This window comes from Diplotaxodon limnothrissa, linkage group LG17 (genome assembly GCF_057381915.1).
Source record: "Diplotaxodon limnothrissa isolate DT_005_m linkage group LG17, D_limnothrissa_male_GT1.1, whole genome shotgun sequence".
In the NCBI taxonomy this organism is placed as follows: domain Eukaryota; kingdom Metazoa; phylum Chordata; class Actinopteri; order Cichliformes; family Cichlidae; genus Diplotaxodon; species Diplotaxodon limnothrissa.
The window spans coordinates 14,787,788-14,807,762 of record NC_140612.1 but is presented as its reverse complement, the minus strand read 5'-3'; the positions used below and the strand labels follow the sequence as shown (position 1 = coordinate 14,807,762).

General features: G+C 39.8%; 1 protein-coding gene across 1 annotated transcript in view; it reads right to left on the bottom strand.

The window, feature by feature from the left end:
• Positions 1-16,840, bottom strand: part of ghrhrb (growth hormone releasing hormone receptor b) — a 70,181-nt gene extending 53,341 nt beyond the window's left edge. The window contains exons 1-2 of the mRNA XM_085375356.1: positions 16,739-16,840; positions 1,605-1,713 (exon numbers count right to left, since the gene is read on the bottom strand). Coding sequence (XP_085231482.1) covers positions 1,605-1,713; positions 16,739-16,840 — 211 coding nt within the window. The remainder of the gene's footprint in view (positions 1-1,604; positions 1,714-16,738) is intronic.
• Positions 16,841-19,975: the final 3,135 nt, after the last annotated feature.

The following is a 19,975-nucleotide window of genomic DNA, read 5'->3' as shown; positions in this document are numbered from 1 at the left end:
CATATATATTTGGTCACTGACACAAGCTTTGTTTTTGTTTTTTTACCTGTTTACTGAAACATCCAATTATAGTTGTACAGTTATAGTTATATATGGACATAATGTGTCTCAACTTTCATTTGAGGGAAGTTTTGTCATGGTTCTGGGTCATTTTGACCCAGCTTTTTCTGTTTCTTATGTGTTGGTGTTTTTCTGATTATGATTTATGTTCTGATTATTTAGTGATACTGTTTTGATTATGGTTATTATTATTGCAGGTTTAGTTCCGTGTCAAGTCTGTCTCACTCTGTCTAGTCCGTGTCTTAGTAAAGTCGTTTTTCTTGTTTTACTTTGAAGGTTCATGTTCATGCCTGATGTCAATGTGTTCAGTTTTACTTTTCCCCTCGTTAGCCTAGTTTCTCCCAGCTGTGGCTCCCTCCTGTTTCCCATTCCCTGATTACCGCCCTGTGTATAGAAGCCCTGTGTTTTCCTGTGCTCTCTGTTGCGTCGTCTGTGTTACTCCGTGTCAGTCTGCATTACTCTGTGTAACCCGGTGTTCATTCTGCGGCTCTCTGCCATCTTTCTCCTCCTCCCGTGAGTGTTTGGTTTCAGGTTAGTTCTTTAGTTTTCCCCAGTTTAGGTTTGTTAGCTCCCCGCTCTGCTCTTCCTGTTTTTGCCACTTTGTCACTTCTGTAAATAAACACTCACTCGCACCCCAGCCAGTACCTGCATTTTGGATCCTTTTCTCAATACACTACACGACTGCTGCCCCAGCCGTGACAAGTTTAGGAGTTTCAGCTCCTTAACCTGTGCATGTTACACCCTCTTTAAAAACCAAAAGTCAACCAAAAGTGATTGAACGATTGACTCAAAGGCAATTTTATGCATGGATGTGGGCAGTTCTTTTGTTATATCTTAATCAACTAAGCAGATAAAAGGCATTGGTTTTGGAGAGAAGGAGTTGATTTGGTCAATTGTGAGAATGAAAGAAAGCAACTCAGCAATGAAGAAAGACCTGGAAGTCCACAGAAGACAACAGTATTTGCATGGTGAAGAGAAACCCCTTAACAACAGCCAACCAAGTGACCACTCTGAAGGAAGTCGGCATCCATATCCAAGTCTACCATAGAGAGAAGACAGCATGAAAGTAAATGCAGAGGGTTCACTGCAAGATGCAAGTGACAAGCCTCAAGAATAGAAATTATGGATGCTAACAACAACAAAAAAAATCCACCAAAATTCAGAAAAAACATTCTTTGGACAGATGAAATCAAGCGCAACCTATACCAGAATAATGGCTAGAAAAAAATGTGAAGGTGTGGAACAGCTCATGGTTTAGGTGTAACTCTATAAAACATTAGAGCATACTGTGTCGTGTGAAATTTTGAAAATGTAGCAGTATTATAAAATATAACTAAAAAGGTGTTTTGGTTATTCTTCTGAAAAGTTTGGAAGCATCACAACATATGGCTTATCTGCCTTATATGAAATCTAAAGAATACCATTCTAATGTAACACTATAGTAAGTGTTAGACCTCGTTGAGACTGTATATTTGTCCCCAGTGTGAAATGCTTTCTACCATGAAAATATCTGTTCCCATTGTGAGATTAAAACACGGGCTGACCTGTCTTAGCAGAGTGGTTGTTCTCCTCCTGCTTGAGGATCTGATAACATTCTTCCTCAGCCTTCATGTGCTGAACAACCAGAGCGCAATCTGGGTGGATGGCCTCTGTCTGAAGGCGAGAAAAAAAGCTTTCATCACAGTCCAGTAACACAGAAAGACACACAGAAGTGCAGAAATACCATAATTTTCTTTTACATGACATGATAATGGCAAAGATAATGTTATTAATCAGTAGTTCAGTAGTGGTTGTGTTTTGGACTTTGTTATACTATTGACCATATATTAAAGAAATATCATATGGAACCTGTTGTTGGCCTCTCCCAAAAGTATTACTTATTTTTATTAAAGGCTTTAATAAGACACATTGTAATGTAATATTCACCACATAGAACAATTCTTTGATATATATATATATATATATATATATATATATATATATATATATATATATATATATATATATATATATATATATATATATATATATATATATATATATATATATATTGTATTTTGCCAGAAACGCTAGAATCTCAGCTTAAACCTCACAAATTATTTCAACAACCACCAAACACAAAATCGCACTTCCTGCACAGCTCTCTTCCCCTCTCAATGTACTTCAAGAACAGTTTCCCATTTAAAAATCTCTGTTTTCTACATTATTCACTTGCTTTTTACACACCAGTCTACCATTGCGTACAGACAAGAAAGCCTCAGTACCGAAGAAATGTAAACTTTTTAAAATTATGACAAATTGCAAAACTCTTAGCTGTGACTCAAATAAAACCTCTGTAACTTTGCACTGCTTCAATCAGGTAATGTTCATATGATGATTCATGGTTTTCTTCAGTTTTCTTCAGGGTCTTCGGAGGAGGGGGACAACCTGTCTATCTCTGGGGGTGAGGTCACTGAGGCAGTTAAACAACTCCTTGGTGGCAGGGCCCCTGGGGTGGATGAGGTTCACCCTGAGTTCCTGAAGGCTCTGTATGTTGCAGGGCTGTCTTGGTTGACACCAATGTTCCCTAACCCTGCTGGCACGGTCTCTGCGCACAGAAAATCTGTGTTGCGCGCAAAAAAGAAATCTAACCTGAATTGAAATTAAAACTAATACTTTAACAATTCTGTTTTGCACTGTTAGTCAGTAAGTGACTGGCTGCTCCCATATGGGATTAGAACAATGCCACCTTATCCCATAGTCCAGCCAATAATAATGTTTTTATTAGTTTTTATTGTGTTGATAAGCCACGTAAACCCAGACTTATGATAAAATTATCTGCAATGTTTGGTTTTCTTTCTGAATACTATCGTTGTTTATATTTACTGCGGGAAGAAACAGTAAATACATTTTATAAGGAAAACGCTCGAAAACGCCTGTGGTCAAAAACAAAAACAAAAAAACCCCCACCCTTTCCTATTGGTGGAACAATGTACCATGTCGACCAGTCAAAAAAATGATATGGCAACATGGCATTTAGTTGTTTAGAAAGGGGGACGTTTTAGGAGTGACGGCGGTGTTTTGAGATGTGAGAGATTTGCGCAAATCTTGTGTAGTTAGTGTGTAGTGTAGTCAATAGTTTTGTTGTGTGTGTCAGAACAATGAGGCAACTTCTGAATGTTACAGGTGTTACAGGAGTGATACATCTCCTGTTGTCAGGCCTGCAGGTATCAGGCTGTTGTTCTCCTTTATCTCATAGTGGACAGAAATTATTTTTTGGAGTGGCACAAATAATTTGTGTGGCATCAAATTTGATGCAGAACAGCTGATTGTTGAAATGTTTATTTAAAAAACTGCATTGGCTGCATTTTTAGGTAAACAGCTGCAAAAAACTTCATTGTTTGCATAACTCAGTTACTTTTTTGAAGAAGTAACTATATAATTAATTGCCCAACATTGGTCATTATATACTGTATTTTGCAGACAAAGAGTTACAGACTCTCTCCCAGACCACAGACTCATAATACAAGTCAGAGCTTTATATAAAAAAAGAAAAAAAAGAAAGTTGTGTTTTCAAAATTGGAGTTCAAGTTATTTTTTACTTCCAATAGTGTTAACATACTACACAGATCATGAACAAGATTTTTTTTTAATTTTCATTGTAAGTGTGCCAAAGCAGTTAATTAAAAGTAGTCTAACATAAATGTAAATGCTGTAATTTGCTTATTTTAATAAACCATGTAACTTGGATGGATTCAATGCTGGCGTGACCACAGTGCACACGTCTGATGTCGCTCACAGTGGTCCAAGGGACCGCTCAGGGAGTTTGTGTGTTCGCTCAGACACATGAAAAATTAGAGGGAACATTGGTTGACACTGCTCTACAAGTTGCGTGTATCAGGGGCGGTACCTGTGGATTGGCATACCGGGGTGGTGGTTCCCATCTTTAAGAAGGGGCATCATACTTCTCAGCCTTCCCAGGAAAGTCTATGACAGGCTGCTGCAAAGGAGAGTTGGTCCGGTAGTCAAACCTCTGATACAGGAGGAACAACGCGGTTTTCATTGTGTCATGGAACACTGGACCAGCTCTTTACTCGCTCGAGGATACTTAAGGGTGCATGGGAGTTTGCCCAACCAGTCTACATGTGTTTTGTGGACTTGGAGAAGGCATTTGACCATGTCCCTCTGAATGTCCTGTGGGAGGTCCTTGGGGATTATGGGGTGTCTGGCCTATTGCTACAGGCCATTTGATCCTTATACAACCATTGAAAGAACTTGGTCCGCATAGTCAACAATAAGTCAGACTCGTTTCAAGTGGGTGATGAACTTCGCCAGGGTTGTTGTTTGTCACCAATTCTGTTTGTAAAAAGACAAAATTTCTAGGCATAGCTAAGTGGTGGAAAGCTTTCACTTGGTTGGTCTCAGAATCTCAGCTCTGCCTTTCGCAGATGATGTGGTTCTGTTGGCTTCATTGTGTGATGGCTTCCAGCTCGCACTGAAATGGTTTGCAGCCGAGGATGAAGTGGTGGGAATGAGAATCATCACCTCCAAATTTGAGGCCATGGTCCTCAGCAGGAGGAGTGTTCATACCAGGTCAGGGATGAGTTCCTGTCCCCAGTAGAAGAGTTGTCTTGTTCGCAAGTGACAGCAGAAGGGAGCGGGAGATCGACAGATGGATTGGTGCCACAGCAGCAGTCAAGCGGACGCTGTTCCAGTCCATTGTGGTCAAGAGAGAGCTGAGTGTAAAAGTGACATTCTCAATTTACCGGTCGATCTATGTCGCTATCCTCAGCTATGGTCACGAACTGTGGATCAAAAAAACATGATCACGATACAAGCGGCAGAAATGACCTTCCTCCGAAGGGTGGCTGACATCTCCCTCAGAGATAGGGTGAGAAGTTCAGCCATCTGAGAGTGGCTCAGAGTAGAGCCTCTGCTTCTCAACATTAAAAGGAGCCAAGTATACCATGCCCAGTCTCTTTGGTACACCATTTGACCTTAGAACTGAAGAAGCTTCTCGGATGAGAGGTGAAACGTCTTCAAGCAACTTAAAGAACTCCAGACGCTTTTCTTTGCAAGCTCCTTTGACTCTTTGGTACATAGTTGGCCTTTGGTCCAGATGGAATCTGGAAGAAGAAGACAAGGTCTCTCCTCACTGTAACAGCACCATGTGATGGATCACTGCCACACCTGCTCTCAAGAAACCACTTGAATAGGACCTGCCGGACAAAGTGGAGTAAGATTCACAAAAGCCAGATATCATGCAGCAATCCAAGGAAATTTAGGAACAAATGAGGAACAAAGTAACTGAGATTTCTCAGGTTATAAAGCTGTTTCTAAAGCTGTGGGACTCCAGGAAACAACAGTGAGAGCCATTATCCACAGATGGCAAAAACGTGGAACAATTGCGAACTTTCCCAGCCAACCAAAATTAGCCCATGAGCGCAGCAACGACTCATCCAAGAGGTCACAAAAGACCCCAGAACAACACATCCTCACATGCCTCAATTAAGGTCAATGTTTAGAAGGGCCTGCATCGCACAGTTACAAGACAAAAACCACTGCCAAGCAAAATGAACACAAAGGCTCGTCTCTGTTTTGCCAGAAAACATCTTGATGATACAATATAAAAACAACATTGTTAAATAAACATAGCACAGTAATAAAATAGCAAAAGTAGTTGATCAAAAATAGCGCATTATAATGCAAAGGATTCAGTTTGATGCGGAAATGTTTATGACATCTTATATAGTGATTATTGTATGTATTTGTCACAAAAAGAACTGTTGTACAGTTTTATGGCAAACCATAGTTTTTTGAGGAATCCTTTATAGCAGCTTTATACCTTAAATAGGTCTGAGAGAGAATGGTAACAGATTATTTGTCAAGACGGAGAAATGTGAATTGCATGTGACAACAGTGTCTATCCTGGGCTGTATCATTAAGCAGGGCAACCTCAAACCTGGCCCAGACATGGTCCAAGCGGTGGTGGACTGGCCAGAACCCTCTGACTGGAAACAGCTCCAGTGTTTTCTGGGCTTCATTAGTTTCTACTGTTGTTTCATCCGAAACTTTAGCCAGATCGCTTCACCTCTCACACACCTAAATTCTTCTAAGGTGCTTTTCAGTGGGACTAGGCTGCTCAAACCATTTTCAGTAACGTTGAGCAATGCTTTGCCTCACCTCCTATCCTGTCTTCACCTGTCTCTAACCAGTTTATTGTAAAAGTGGAGGCTTTGGACTCGGGAGTGGCAGCTGTCCAACAGTATGAAGGTAAGCTTCATCTTTGTGCCTACTTCTCTCATCATCTCTTCCCCAAAGAATGGAACTATGATGTAGGGGACAGATTGCTCCTGGCAGTCAAACTCGCCTTGGAGGAGTACCAGCACTGGCTTTATCGTCTGGACGGATTACAAGAATTTTGCCTACCTTCAAACTCCTAAATGGTTAAACGCCTGGCAAGCCAGGTGGACTCGGAAAAATGGAAATGAGTAAAAAACAATCACCTATAGCACCAGGTCACACAACATCTAGCCCGAAGCTCTGTCCTGGCAATTCTCCTCCTTAGAAGGAGCTCCAGAGGATTCTCTGATCCTTCCAGCCTCCTGCACCATCAGGGCGATCTCTTGGGAGGTCAAGTAGGTTTTTGTTCAGAACCAGACCCCAGGACTGTGCTGCTCCACTCCAACCACAATGAGCGCCCAACTCGCCTGGGTCGAGTATGTCCACAACAGCCTCACCTCCTCGGCGACTGGGTTATCTTCTTTTGAAGCGTAGCTGGCTTATCAACCACGGCTCTTTCCAGCAGTCGATGGTGAGCATGAAGTTCCTTCAGTTCAACACTATCTCTCCCGGTGCCGCCATCTTTGGAAGACAAACCTGGCGGACCAATGTCGGAATCCTGCACCTCCCTACAAGCCTGGACAAAAGGTGTGGCTCACCACGAGGTATGTCCTGGTCCAGACTGATTCCAGGAAACTGAGTCCTAATTTATAGGGCCTTTTGTGATTGGCCCAATGGTTAATCCTGTCTCTGCCAGCCTAAATTTAACGTGGAACATGCAAAGACCAGAGGTTTATCCTCAATGTGCAAGTGGAACCAGAAAAGGCTGCTAGCCATTCAGCCTGATAAGTTCAGGCCATTGTTAATGGGACATAGACACACCGGTGAAATGGAGACAAGCTGCAGTTTCCAATGGGATCCAAGCCAAGCATGCTTCCAGTGACAATAGCCAACTGCAGATACAAGATGGCAGTGACACAAAGGATGGGTGGAAAAAAGGCAAAAAAAATTATAGAAAGAGAAGGAAGGGATTGCTTTCACTTTTATACATTTTAATTTGTATGTTTTTTATTTTGGATGAGGCAAGGTTCCTAAGGGAAAACTACTGATACTTGATTGTGTGACTTTTTCATGAGGTCAAACATAACTGGGCTGGCTTTGATTTTTCGTTTTTATGGGCCGATGATTTTTTTTTTTTTTTGTAAACGTATAAACAATGAAGGGTGGTGGATTGGCCAGATGCTGGCCGATGTGTAAAAATAACTCAGTTGTTTGGTGGTGGCTATGGCGGAGCTTCCACAGAGGCCAGCAGGTGGATGAGGGAAAGGGGAGGCAGGTGGAGGAGAGACTCGAGGCGGCCGCCGGTCCGAGTGTCAGGTGAACTGAACTTCAGGTAAGAAGTTGTGACCTGCAGTCTATCTGGGTCAGATATAAACCAAGTTTAGGTGTAGTTTTTTTTTTCGTTGTGCTGACTTTTTACAGTCAGTTACAATAACTCGCACTGCGTACTAGCTAGCATGATGGAGTTTCTATACAGCTGGGTGGGTGCTATGATGTTACTGATAGTGAACTTTATTTTAGTCATAAGGTTAGTTAGTAGAGTTGCCAACCGTCCCGTACAAAATGGAATCATCTGGTATTCAGAGAAAATATTGTGCGTTTAATATTGAGCTGAGAAGGAACACAGCTAGGATGGAAAAAGACACAAAGCTGGATTTATTCTGTCGTTATGCTGTCAGATGCCTCTTCTTCTCTCATTCTCTCCCCCTCCCTCTCCTGTTGCTACTTCAATCATGAAACTGATCAATGATCAGCTGATCGGCTTTTCTGACGCAAGTCCTGTCTCTCTTGTTTGTTTATCACCCACTTTGCGCCAAAAAGAGGAAACCAGCGGATGCTAAACAACAGCAGCACGTTTAAGCTTGATCAGCTGTTGTTAGAATTTATTTAATATTAATTTCTAGTATCAGCTGATGTTTGCTGGAGCCACAGCTGTAAACCTGCTGGTCATGATATCGGTTTCGATATGTGGTGAGAGGGAAACATGAAGATGAAACCAGGAGATGTCCTTACTGAATCATCAGAGCTGAACAGGTGATGGAGAAACACGTTTACCTTTTAGGTGACATGAATGAGTTGAAGGGAAGTTATGAACTGTTTCTGAGAGATAAATAACACCAATATCATTTTCTATGTAGCTAACAGCTGGTAACTGTGTGGGGGCGGGTCTAGCAAAGTTTTGCCATGGGGCCAGGTAGGGCATTAACAAGGAGAGGTGGGCACAAGGAAATACTTTTCTTTCTTATTCTCATTTAAAATGTCTAGCTGTTATTAAATAATTATCTGAATCTTACAACCAAATTTTTATTATGACCTAAAATGTATAGAAATCATACATATACCAACAAGACTGTGTACACCACTGTCACAACAGTGTTTGTTTTCATTCAAAGGCTTTATGGCTTTTCCTAGAATACCTGGTGGGCCGGTCTCTAGTCCAGCCCTGAGGTCAAGCTAGAAGATTTAATGAATATCTCACCAGCAGATTTAGTCAGATTTTGTTTTTTGAGATTTTGGTGACAAAATGAAGTGTCAATTTATCTTTTGACATGGTTTCAACATTCTTCTTCCCAGTGCACATATTTACTTCATTCTCCCTGTGACGGCTTAGAGAATCTACTATTCAAAGTCAAAGTCAAAGTGAAACTTTATTGTCATCGCTGCTATATACAGTACAGGATATAGAGAGACGAGACGACTAGGCTCCAGTTCCATAGGAAGAGTAAGAAATAAATATACACTTTAAGACTAAGGTAAGGGGAGTAAATATACACTTTAAGCTAAAAAGGATCAATAACAGTCTAACTTTACAATTTACAATTGTAAATTTACACTAGCCTTGAAGTGGTTTAAAGTGACCAACGTGGCAGCGTTACAGTTTACAGTATGAGTGATTTAAAGTGACCTTGAGTGAAATAAAGTGACCAACATGAACAATATTCCTAAGTGTAGGATTGTCCATAGAGCAGCATCTGTATTTACAAAGGCAGTGGTATGTGGAGTGCAATAGAGTCCGTTAATGGTTTGTGTGGATATGTGTGGTGGGGGGGAGTGGCTGAGCCGGTAGTGAGTTCAGGACTCTGATGGCTTTTGGGAAAAAGCTATCTCGCAGTCTGGATTATCGGGCCCTGATGCTGTGATAGCATCTGCCAGATGGGAAGAGGGACAAAAGTCCTGTCAGGGGTGTGAGGGGTCAAAAAAGAATACACCATTAAAAAAAACACTGAATTTGCCAAAGCGCTATCAGCCGCTGCCTGCTCGTGGAAGCGCCACGAGCCGGAAGTCCTTTTTTATTTTGGATGAGGCATTCAGAGGTTGGAGTCTTGAAATGAACCCCTGGGATGAACTGTAATGAGCACCCATGACAGCAAAAAATGTGGGTGTTTGACGTCCTCTCAAAGCGTTGACATTTGCTGTCAAGGCTTCTCTATTTTTACTTATATTCACGCCTTCTCAGGAATGTGAACAGGAGGACGTCAGAAGCTTAGATCTAAAAAAAATCTGAGATTATAGTAACATGTGCCAAAAATGTAGATTCCAACAGCATCTGGAACCTGTGGTTAAATTTGTGTCATACTTTGCTATCAAGTGAATAATTTTTTTTTGTTTGTTTGTTTGTTATTTGAATGTGTGTGTGTGTGTGTGTGTGTGTGTGTGTGTGTGTGTGTGTGTGTGTGTGTGTGTGTGTGTGTGTGTGTGTGTGTGTGTGTGTTTTGTTTGTTATTTTTGGCATGCAATTGATTTCTTCGGATGTGTTTGATTCAAACTGTGTGAAGAAGCTCTAGTGGAACACCTGCCTGTAGATCAGATGGTGACACTGCAGGGGAGTGTGACATTTAACCTAGTGCTCTCACAGCAACCCAGTGACCTAAATTTTTTCCTTTTTTTTCTCTAGTTTGCATAGCAAAAATCCTTGGGCAAGATACTAACGCCAAGCTGCTCTCGAATGCATCCATCAGAGTATGATTGTTTGATAAAAAGCACTTATGTAGAGGAGAAACCAAGCATAGAAAATGCTTTATAGTTCTGTAAGTGCTTTGAGGGGTTGGAGTAAAACAATGCTATATAAGAACTAGTCCATTTACCATATAGAAAATACTAAGATGTAGGGGGGAAAGTACTTGTGTGAATGAGATATGCTATATAAAGTGTTTCAAGTGTGTAAAGAGAAAAGCACTATAAGAAGAACCAGCCTACTTATTATTTTACAAGTGTTTAAAAATCTACATTTTAAGGCCACCAGATGGCAATAGGTTGGGTTGGTTACATGATAGTTCTCGATGAATACAAGTAAATGGTTCGAGCCCCGGCTCGGACAGTCTTGGTCGTTCACCTACCGCCTACTGGTGATGGCCAGAGGGGCCGATGGCGCGATATGGCAGCCTCGCTTCTGTCAGTCTGCCCCAGGGCAGCTGTGGCTACAACTGTAGCTTGCCTCCACCAGTGTGAATGTGAGAGTGAATGAATAGTGGAATTGTACAGCGCTTTGAGGTTCTTGAAAAGCGCTATATAAATTGTTGTTTTTGCCATAAAAAAAGTTTTATTTTACCCAGAAATTGCTAGAATTCAGCTAATGCATGATGACTGGTGAGTTAATGATTTACAACGGGACATATTCCTTTGATGGCACCAGTTTACACATTTACAAATATACAGTACAAACCAGTCAACAACAGAAGCTTACACGATTGTGTATATAAGAATTGCTCGATTGTGCAGGTTGAAGGTAACGTGTGTCAGGACACATGCTTGAAAGTAAACTGGTGCTCTGGCGTGAGCTCCCTTAGATGTCAGACTACAATCCTTGTATAAAAACCTTCTTGTTATATTCCGTCATTAATAAACATAGAAGGCCATCTTTCCACCAGCTATTTTCTATTTTAAGTACTGTTTCTATCAGCCCTTTAAACATATTACTGTACACGAGGGAGGAGAATTTACAGTGAAAATATTAAATATTCCCATAACGTTTTCCATCTGGGTGGCCTGTTAACTCCTACATCATTAATAGTTCAAATGTCCGGGAGTAACACGTGAGTGCGCGTGGCTGAAGACTTGATCTGGCAGCACAGCCTCACTGTGACACAAGACAGTGCTTTCTTATCTACCCTGTAGGCTTATAGAACAAGCCTCTTTTATACAAGCAAGATCGTAACATGACATACTGTCTGATGGAGCAGCACGGGGTGTCACTTTCGAATGTAGTGATGCGCAGTGAACCTGGAATAGCTCATATGAGCAACACAAGCTTGCTGATGGTTTCTCTCCTTTAACAGATGCCGAATAATAGACTCACTCAGAGAGAAGAGCGTGAGTGCCATTTGAGCAGCACTTTAATTATTGTAACTCTCCATCCTATCTGGCAGCAGTTTATGCGGCTGTGGTGTCATTTAAATCCAATCACTGTCTAAAACAGGTCGTTATTGCAGGCACCTCCAGCCAATTTTTAGTCAGTTCCACTTGTTAGCATTCCTTTTTTTTTAACATACACTGGTCCCTGAGTCTGTCTGTCTGTCCTCTTTGTTAAATGTCTCACATGTTGGTAAACATGCATGTTTGCCTTATTACTAAGGGTTCATATTCATGTCTGTACAGCAGTTAATTTGCTCATGTTAGCACAAAGACTGTAAATGAAACAGCAAACCCAGCTTCATCTAAAGCTAACCCATAGATCCAGAGACCAGCCCTTGTCATTTTCACTTTAACACTTTGTAGTTTGTTTAAGATCTGTAATATTTTGATAGAAACCTTTTGCTAAAATTGTGATCTAAGGCTTTGGGAAATACTTAAAGAACTCCAGCTCTATCCATGCACTTGTAGTTGATGAAAGAAAGTCGAGGTGCTTCCTTACCTCTGTGATGGTATTTTGATTAATGTGAGTTATATTTTACTCCGTTGTTAAGGTCAAATAAAAAAACTTGAAAAGGACACATGTTTATCTTACTGTAGGTTCCAGAGGAGTGCAAGGATTAAATCAAATTTTAAAAAATATTTTTATACTTTTTACATTTTTAAATTATCTAAATTGCTGGCGTTATATACTTTATTTATATACTTTCTCTAAAATCAGACTTTCTTATAAGATATAAAAGAGTGAACCATCTGTATGCTGAAAATCAACTGTGAAGTCAATCTTTTCATTTCAAGGCACAAAAGTCCTTCCTGTCTTTTCAGCAACTGAGTTAATGTCACTCATTATTTGCCCCCAAAAATCAATTGACTGCCTTCGGTTTCAAAAAAAAAAAACGCAGCCATCAGAAGGGCACTAACAGGATGATGGCACATTTCCTCATGTTGGCTTCTCTGCACTGGTTACATGTGGCCTTTAGAATTGATTTTAGCATTTTACAGCTTGTTTTTTAAGGTAGAGCTTGCCTTGGGCTGCAGACAGAGGGTAACAGGTTATTTGATGTCTAATGGGAGAGGCTTCTGCAGGCGATAGGAACGTTACAATCTATAACTTGTTACTCAAGACCTGCTATTAGGATATTAAAGGTAGTTCTATTTGTATTTTTCAAATAGAAAAAAAATGAATTGAAATCTCCCTCCATGGCATGCAAACACCACTTCTCCCCTCCTTGGTCTTTAGTGTTTGTATGTGGCCTGTCTCTAGCCACATCCAAAAAATGCAGAATTCATCTGAAGAAAAATGTCCTTCCTGACCACTGTAAATATTAAATATGGAGGCTTCCACAAACCAAAAACCTGCTCCTATGTTTTTTCAATGGATTGACAATAAGTTTGTCAGAGTGCATCAATTTCTTGATATAACAGACATAATTACACAGTAATCTATGCATATTTATGAACACATTATACTTTTTTTTTGTGTTGTCAGCGTTAATCTCATTAAAATGACATTAACGCCATAACCGCATTAATGCGGCAAATCTCTGTTAGCGAGTTAGTGCAGATTGGCCCATGCATGGGGCTGCACAGCATCAATGCGTTAGTGCAGTTAGCTCGTTAACGCCGTGCAGCCCCAAGCACGGGGCGATCCATGCTAACTCGTTAACGGAGATTTTCCGCGTTAATGCGGTTATGGCGTTAATGTCATTTTAACTAGATTAACGCTGACAGCACTACTTTTTATATTAAATAACCTAAGAATTTATTGAACCCACCTTTATGAACTTGGCTGATACATATCATTCTAATATAGCAGCTTTCTTCTCCATCAGTTAAATGCAGTGTTGAATTTTCTTGGTAATTTTAAACCTTCATTATTTACGTTCATGTTTTCACCCACAACAGGGAAGAAGAAGACAGCTGTAGTTGTATAACTCCCTTCCTTGTTATGTAGTGCTTGTAGATCAGAGGAACCGTGTAAAGCCATTAGTAGGGATGTCTGTGGCCTCACTGGTGTGCACATGCACTCAAAATGGGAATGTAGTACTGAAAAACAACTTCATGGAGATCAAAAACTAACATTTCAAAGCTGTACTACACTGTACTGTACTGTATGTGTGCCTCCTATTATCAAACAAACTAGGAACAATTACCTTATTCTGCACTGGGATATCTTTATGATTTACTTTTTAGTCCACATTATTCCCATTTTGGTTCAGTCAGCATTCTCATAAAAATCTCTGGCTAAAATTTTCATCTGTTATAGAGACAGACTTGCTGGATGACAGAAGAATCAATATTGGACTTACACCAGAACACCTCTTCACCTAAAAGCTATTGCCTGGTGCATATGTACTGGTTATGGTTCATGGTAACACCTTGCATGATGCTAAAACCATTTAGACTTGTGCTTGAGTGCACTCAACTTGCTAATGTACAAGTTACAATTTTCTCTGGATTTTATGTTATTAATTTTTCTTTTCATTTTTTAATTGCATCATATGGCTCAGTAATGTGTATAGACAGTGTTTGGAATCCAGGAACAGCTGCAACAGTACAAGTTCTGACAATGGGTCTGAGCATTATATCTCCATACCTAACAGCATTTAGAGTATTTATTGGCTAGCCTATGGAGGTTTATGTCCTTCAAAGACATGCCACCTCAGGACCTCATGGCAACCTCTCTGAGACTGTTTCTGTCTGGTCAGAAACATGCACACGTAGCCTACTGGAGTTTTTGTAGGTCAGTGCAAGTGGCAATGCTCCTCCTGTTTTTCCTGGTACAATTCTGCTGCTTGACTGATGCCCTTCTACAGCCCTGTCCAGCTCCCCTAGTGTTATGACCAGTTTTCCGATATTTCCTCCACACACTTGAGATTGTACTGGGAGACACAGAATACATTCTTGTGACTGCACTTACGAATGTGCAGGTCTGGAAGGCGCTCGACTAGCTATATAATCTCAATCGGATGCAGGCGCCATCTCATGTTTGCAGACTAAATCAAGATCAAGTGTTTCCATGTGGTCAAATGTTTTTCGACAAAAGCCTTTGAGTCAGATATGGATGGCAGTGATTTTGAAAGAGAAATATGAAAAACCCAGGGTTTTAAGTAAAGACTGTTACTGTACCTTACACTGAAAACATCAGCAATAAAGTAATAAAAGGCAGTCATTTTCTGTTGAATAAAGTTTTCCAGCTGATCAGTAACTCACAAAAGATACTGATCTGCTGCCATCTATAAGGAAAAAGGGGTTAAAGGCATCTTGAGTCCATGACAATCTGATCTTTTCATCTGGAGCAAAGAGCTAATAAATGAAGAGGCAACACAGGATTATTATGAGCATTCGGGATCAGGGAAAAGACACAAATCACTCCATAGCACCAAAAGAAGAAACTCCACAATGGTTTTGAATCAAAATTCATATAAGGACAAAATGCAAAAGAAATGTGCTTCACACTAAATTGTTTACGCCATTTGAATTTCAAACCCCACATGCATAGTAGAAATGGGGGAAAAGGGAGAAAATATTTCTACGTTCTCATTACTGAAAAAAATTTTTGAAGCCAAAAGCAGAGAAGACTCAAGTGAGCAATGAGGGTTAATGGAGTCACAGGAGATACTATTTATTCAATATTTATTTGAGCTATACGAGTTTGTTCTTTGAAATCCAGTCCTCCTCTTGATGGCTGAGGTACATCTCAAATTCTACTTTTTCGTTATAAAGGAAAGAAAAATCAAAGCAGAAAAACAAAAGTCAGACAGACATGCAATGCATGCATGTATTGGTTCTTAAGTCACATGATCCGTGGCGATTTGTCACCACTGGAGACAAATTAGTCATCTAGCAAGTAATTATCATCCTAGTTCGAATCAGATGTGCCAGACAAACATGAACGCAGCAGGTCAATATCAGAAAACAACTCCTAATCTACACATTCTGTGATTATGATGGATGCGATGTTTCCACCTTAAATTTTTAGAAATACTCATGCAAATATTAGTGATTTTCACATAAGATCATGATTACGTTGGAAGCAGAAAATTATTATAACACTTTAATTTATAAAATTGTTTAAAACATGCTTTTCTATTTATGACAAAATAAATGTTTGATGTTAGAATATTGATGCAAATGTATACAGTGCAGTTTGATTTAAAAATATATATATATTTTACAATTTAGATGTTTAGTTTAGCTCTTTACAAAAATGCCAGCGTCATGTATAACTCACCATTTGCACAAAAGTCCATCTAATGTAAAATGAATTTGTTTACAACAAAATATGGAGGAATCTGCTCAGGTAACATTTGGGGAGAGTAACGTATATGATGGTGTAGCAAGTAAAGCTCCCATTTCAACAGCATTTAACTATTTAACTATTAGCACTTACTCAATAGATATATCAGCCATCTGTTTTCATTGAGGTAGTGACTAATGGCTAATTGCTAATAATAAAAACCATTAGGCAGCAAACCTTATCAATCCTGCCTGCCTATAATAATAAGACTAAAATGTGTTATGTTTCTTTTAAACTCCCAGACTGAAGCTGAACAAGAGAATCTTAAAATGTCACAAATATAGATTGTACAGTTACTATCGTTTTTGGGGTTTTTTATTGTTCATATTGTATTTGTATTCTAAGCTTTACACACACAAAATGTCTGTTAGTCTGTAACTTCTAATTTAAAGGGGCAAAGATCCCTAATTCCCTTTCCTCAATGCTCAAACAAAGGCTACACTCATGATAAACCCAATGTACAGTCCCACTACTACAATGAAATAATTCATAAATGTACAAAGTGAATAAAAGTAAAAGTTAATTAAAAAAAAGTAAAAGAATTGATCTTATTTGATTGAAAAATAATTTTCAAATCTTTTAAGTCATGTCAGTATAAAAACAATGTGACTGAAATCGTGTTAAAATCACCCACACAGACACATTACTTCATGTTCCAACTCTCCTTGTGATAAGACAGATGAGGTTAAGCTGTGCGTTTGGACTCACCGTTTCCCAAACCGCCGACTGCATGAACAGACCCAAGTAAAGAAATGCGTCCGTCCATTTCAATCGTGAGCTTCCAGTGATAAGCATGCTCTGCGATGACATCTATGCTCGCTTTGCAAAGTGCATGTAGAAAAGTAGAAAAAAACAGATTACAACAAACTATTTCCTCCTTAAATTTCCACGACTGTCAACACCCAATGAACTGAGCAGCCGGCTGACAGTTCGCCGGTATTAATGCCGCCCGGTCTCTCTCCAGTGTCCGGTGAGTGAGACAGTGCGCATTTACACGCAGAGAGGAGCCGGTGCTGGACAGAGCCAAACAGTTTGCGCTCCTCCCTGAAATGGAGCAGAACACACAGACGCAGATGCGCGCTGACAAGAGGGAAAACAGCGAGTGGAGTCTTCACGAGCAGGGAAAACGGTGTGTTTATAGGTTCGAGGTTTGTACTCTAATTGCATAAACGGATAACACAGGATAACTTTCAGGCTCCGTACTGCCATGCAGATGTAGCTCCTGAAAAATGTATGCACAAAAGTTTAAACCTCATTTTGCACTGAATACCTGTTTTAGGAAGGGATAAACATGTATTTAGAGTTGTTAAGATTTAAATTATGGTTCTGTTTAAATACCCAAATAGTACAAAGGTTTTGCATCAAATTGTACTCCAAATACCCAAAATAAAAGTTCTACAGAATCATATCCATAATATTACTGAATCATAGTTGCTTTTTGAGTATTGTGCGTATCACTTTACAATCCCCATTCCAAAAAGGTAGTTCAGGCTGTGTGGAATGTAAATAAAAACGCAATACAATGATCTGTAAATCTCATAAACCCATATTTTATCCATGTTAGAACATAGAATGTTCTAACATATTTCAATCAAACGGGGAAGCACTGTATACAACCGTGCCTCTAGAAGTACAGCAGGTTGTTTTCTAACTGGACTGATGGGGGTTCCAGCCCTGGATGCTCCAGTCTGCCTGCAAAAGTGCTTCTGTGCATATCAAACTGTTACAGACTGCCAAAATCTCACTGCTTTTATTTTGTTTGTGTTTTGGTTTTTTGCTTTAGCTTGTGAAATGGAACGGTGATCATGTCTGGATTCCATCTGAAATACAGACCTGAAGACAAAAAATTACAGTACAATATTAAATATTAAGTAAAACAGAATATATACAAAGTGTCTTTGCAGAGTATGAGATGCAAAAAATGTTTGCATGTATCAGTGTTTGGATAGTTTTTTTCGTCTTTTTTTTTTAATTTATCGGTTTCATTATTTTGCAGAGATCTAGTTTCTTATTCAGTCTGTTCCTGGTTTCAGTTTATTCCTTATGTCCCCTTGTATTCTTGCTTCCCTTATGTTTCCGTATCTGTCCTTGTCTCATCTGTTTTGTCCTGTAGTCTCATGTGTGTAGTCAGTCTTGTGTGTGTTTACCTTTTGATGTTTAGTCTGTGTTTCTATTTCCCTCAAGTTCAGCCATGGGTCTGGCTTCTGTTATTTTCTGTTGTCATTTGTCCCTCTGTCTCATCTTCCCTGATTTGTTCTCTTCTGTGTTCCCTGATGTCTTAATCTCATCCATACTTGTCTGTCTCCCATTTCCCTTGTCTAGTCCTCCTGTTCTCATCTGTTAAGTTCACCATACTTTCTCATTCAGTCATGTGTTTTCTGTTTCCTCTGTCAGTCATGTCTGTTTTCTTTTTTGTCTATATCAAGTTTGTATGGCTCAGTCTCTGTCTCAGTTTTCTGTATTATTTTAATAGTCCCTCATACTGTGTGCACTGTTTTCAGTTTAACTACCATTGTCTCGCCCCTGCGGTTAGTGTCAGCTGAGCTCCCACCTGTTTCCTCTTCCCTTGTTACCTGTATGTATGTGTCTCAGTCTCCCTTTGTCCTTTGATGTGTTTTCCTTCATACCTATATACTGTGTGTTCCTATATCCTGAGTTTTTTTTTTTCCTTTTTGTTTCTAATTTCTGATTTTTTTCCCTGTAGTTTCCTAGTTTCTTAGTCCTGGCTTCCTGTCCAGCTTGCATTGTTAGTTGTATAATTCATAGATAGCTAGATAGCTAGAATCTTTATTGATCCCACAAGCAAAAATGTGGTACAGCAGCATGATAAAGAGAAAAAATGTACAGTCTACTAGTACATAACAACACCTGCATTAAGGTATAATACAAAAATCTGTTTAGGATCTTGGAAAAAGAAATAGAAGAATGTGATTCTCACAATGCCACCAATACCAGGTGAAGAGTGAGCATGCTGCAACAGGTATATAACAGTATCACCTACCCCCACAAGAGACTGGCAGGCAAACTGAAGACTTCATTTGCGAGCTAGGTCAAGCAATAAACAGTCTCCCCAGCACCTTCATGACATGTGACTTCAAAGCAACTGGTCTGAAGTCATTAAGGCCAGAAGAGGTGGCTTTCTTTGTCTTCCATAGTGCTGGTACTTTTTCCTGCAGTAGACTCAGGTTTGATTGCTCAACAGGTTTTTGAGAAAATGGTGAGAAGCTTATTTATTTATGCCTCCTGGGGTACCGGCTGTAAACAAGGGCCCTCCCAAAGCCTCTGTCTTGAGCCATTCGGTCTCATGCAAGGTGTATCACAGTTGCTCGGTATCCCTTTTGGGGGCATCTTCACCATGCATTCTTTGGCCTTTCTATTTTACTCCTTTCTTTCAGGTTCTATGTTAGGACTTGTCTGGTAATGTTGTTGCCTTGTTTCTTGACTTGTCTTATCCATCTCCATCTTCTTCATCCGATCACTTCCTATGGAAGTACTTTGCTTTCTTTCCCCCTGTGACTGCAGATCTTGAAATGTTTAAATATGAAGCATTTATGTGGAACAACAATTTTGTTAATTTTTTGTTGTTTTCCTCCTGATTACCTTTTGCATGTCCATCTTTATTTTGACTGTCATAAATCACAACATGTTGGCACCCACGCAGAATACATCACAACTCCTGAGTTATATACAGAGTCAAGGCAGACCTTTTTACAGTAAATTATAATATCTGTCATATAGACCTGCATTACTAAATGAAAAAATGACTGGGCCAAAGTTTTTGTCAGCCATGACAGCCATAAGAGGTGTGGCCTCTTTTGGAATCAAGTTAACCAGCAGCGCAGACCGATTACAGTCATTTACCTGCAGTCATTACCTAAATGAATGTTGCCTTTTATTTAATTTGGGTGTTGTTTTGTTTTGCTTTAAGGCCTGTTTTCCGATTGT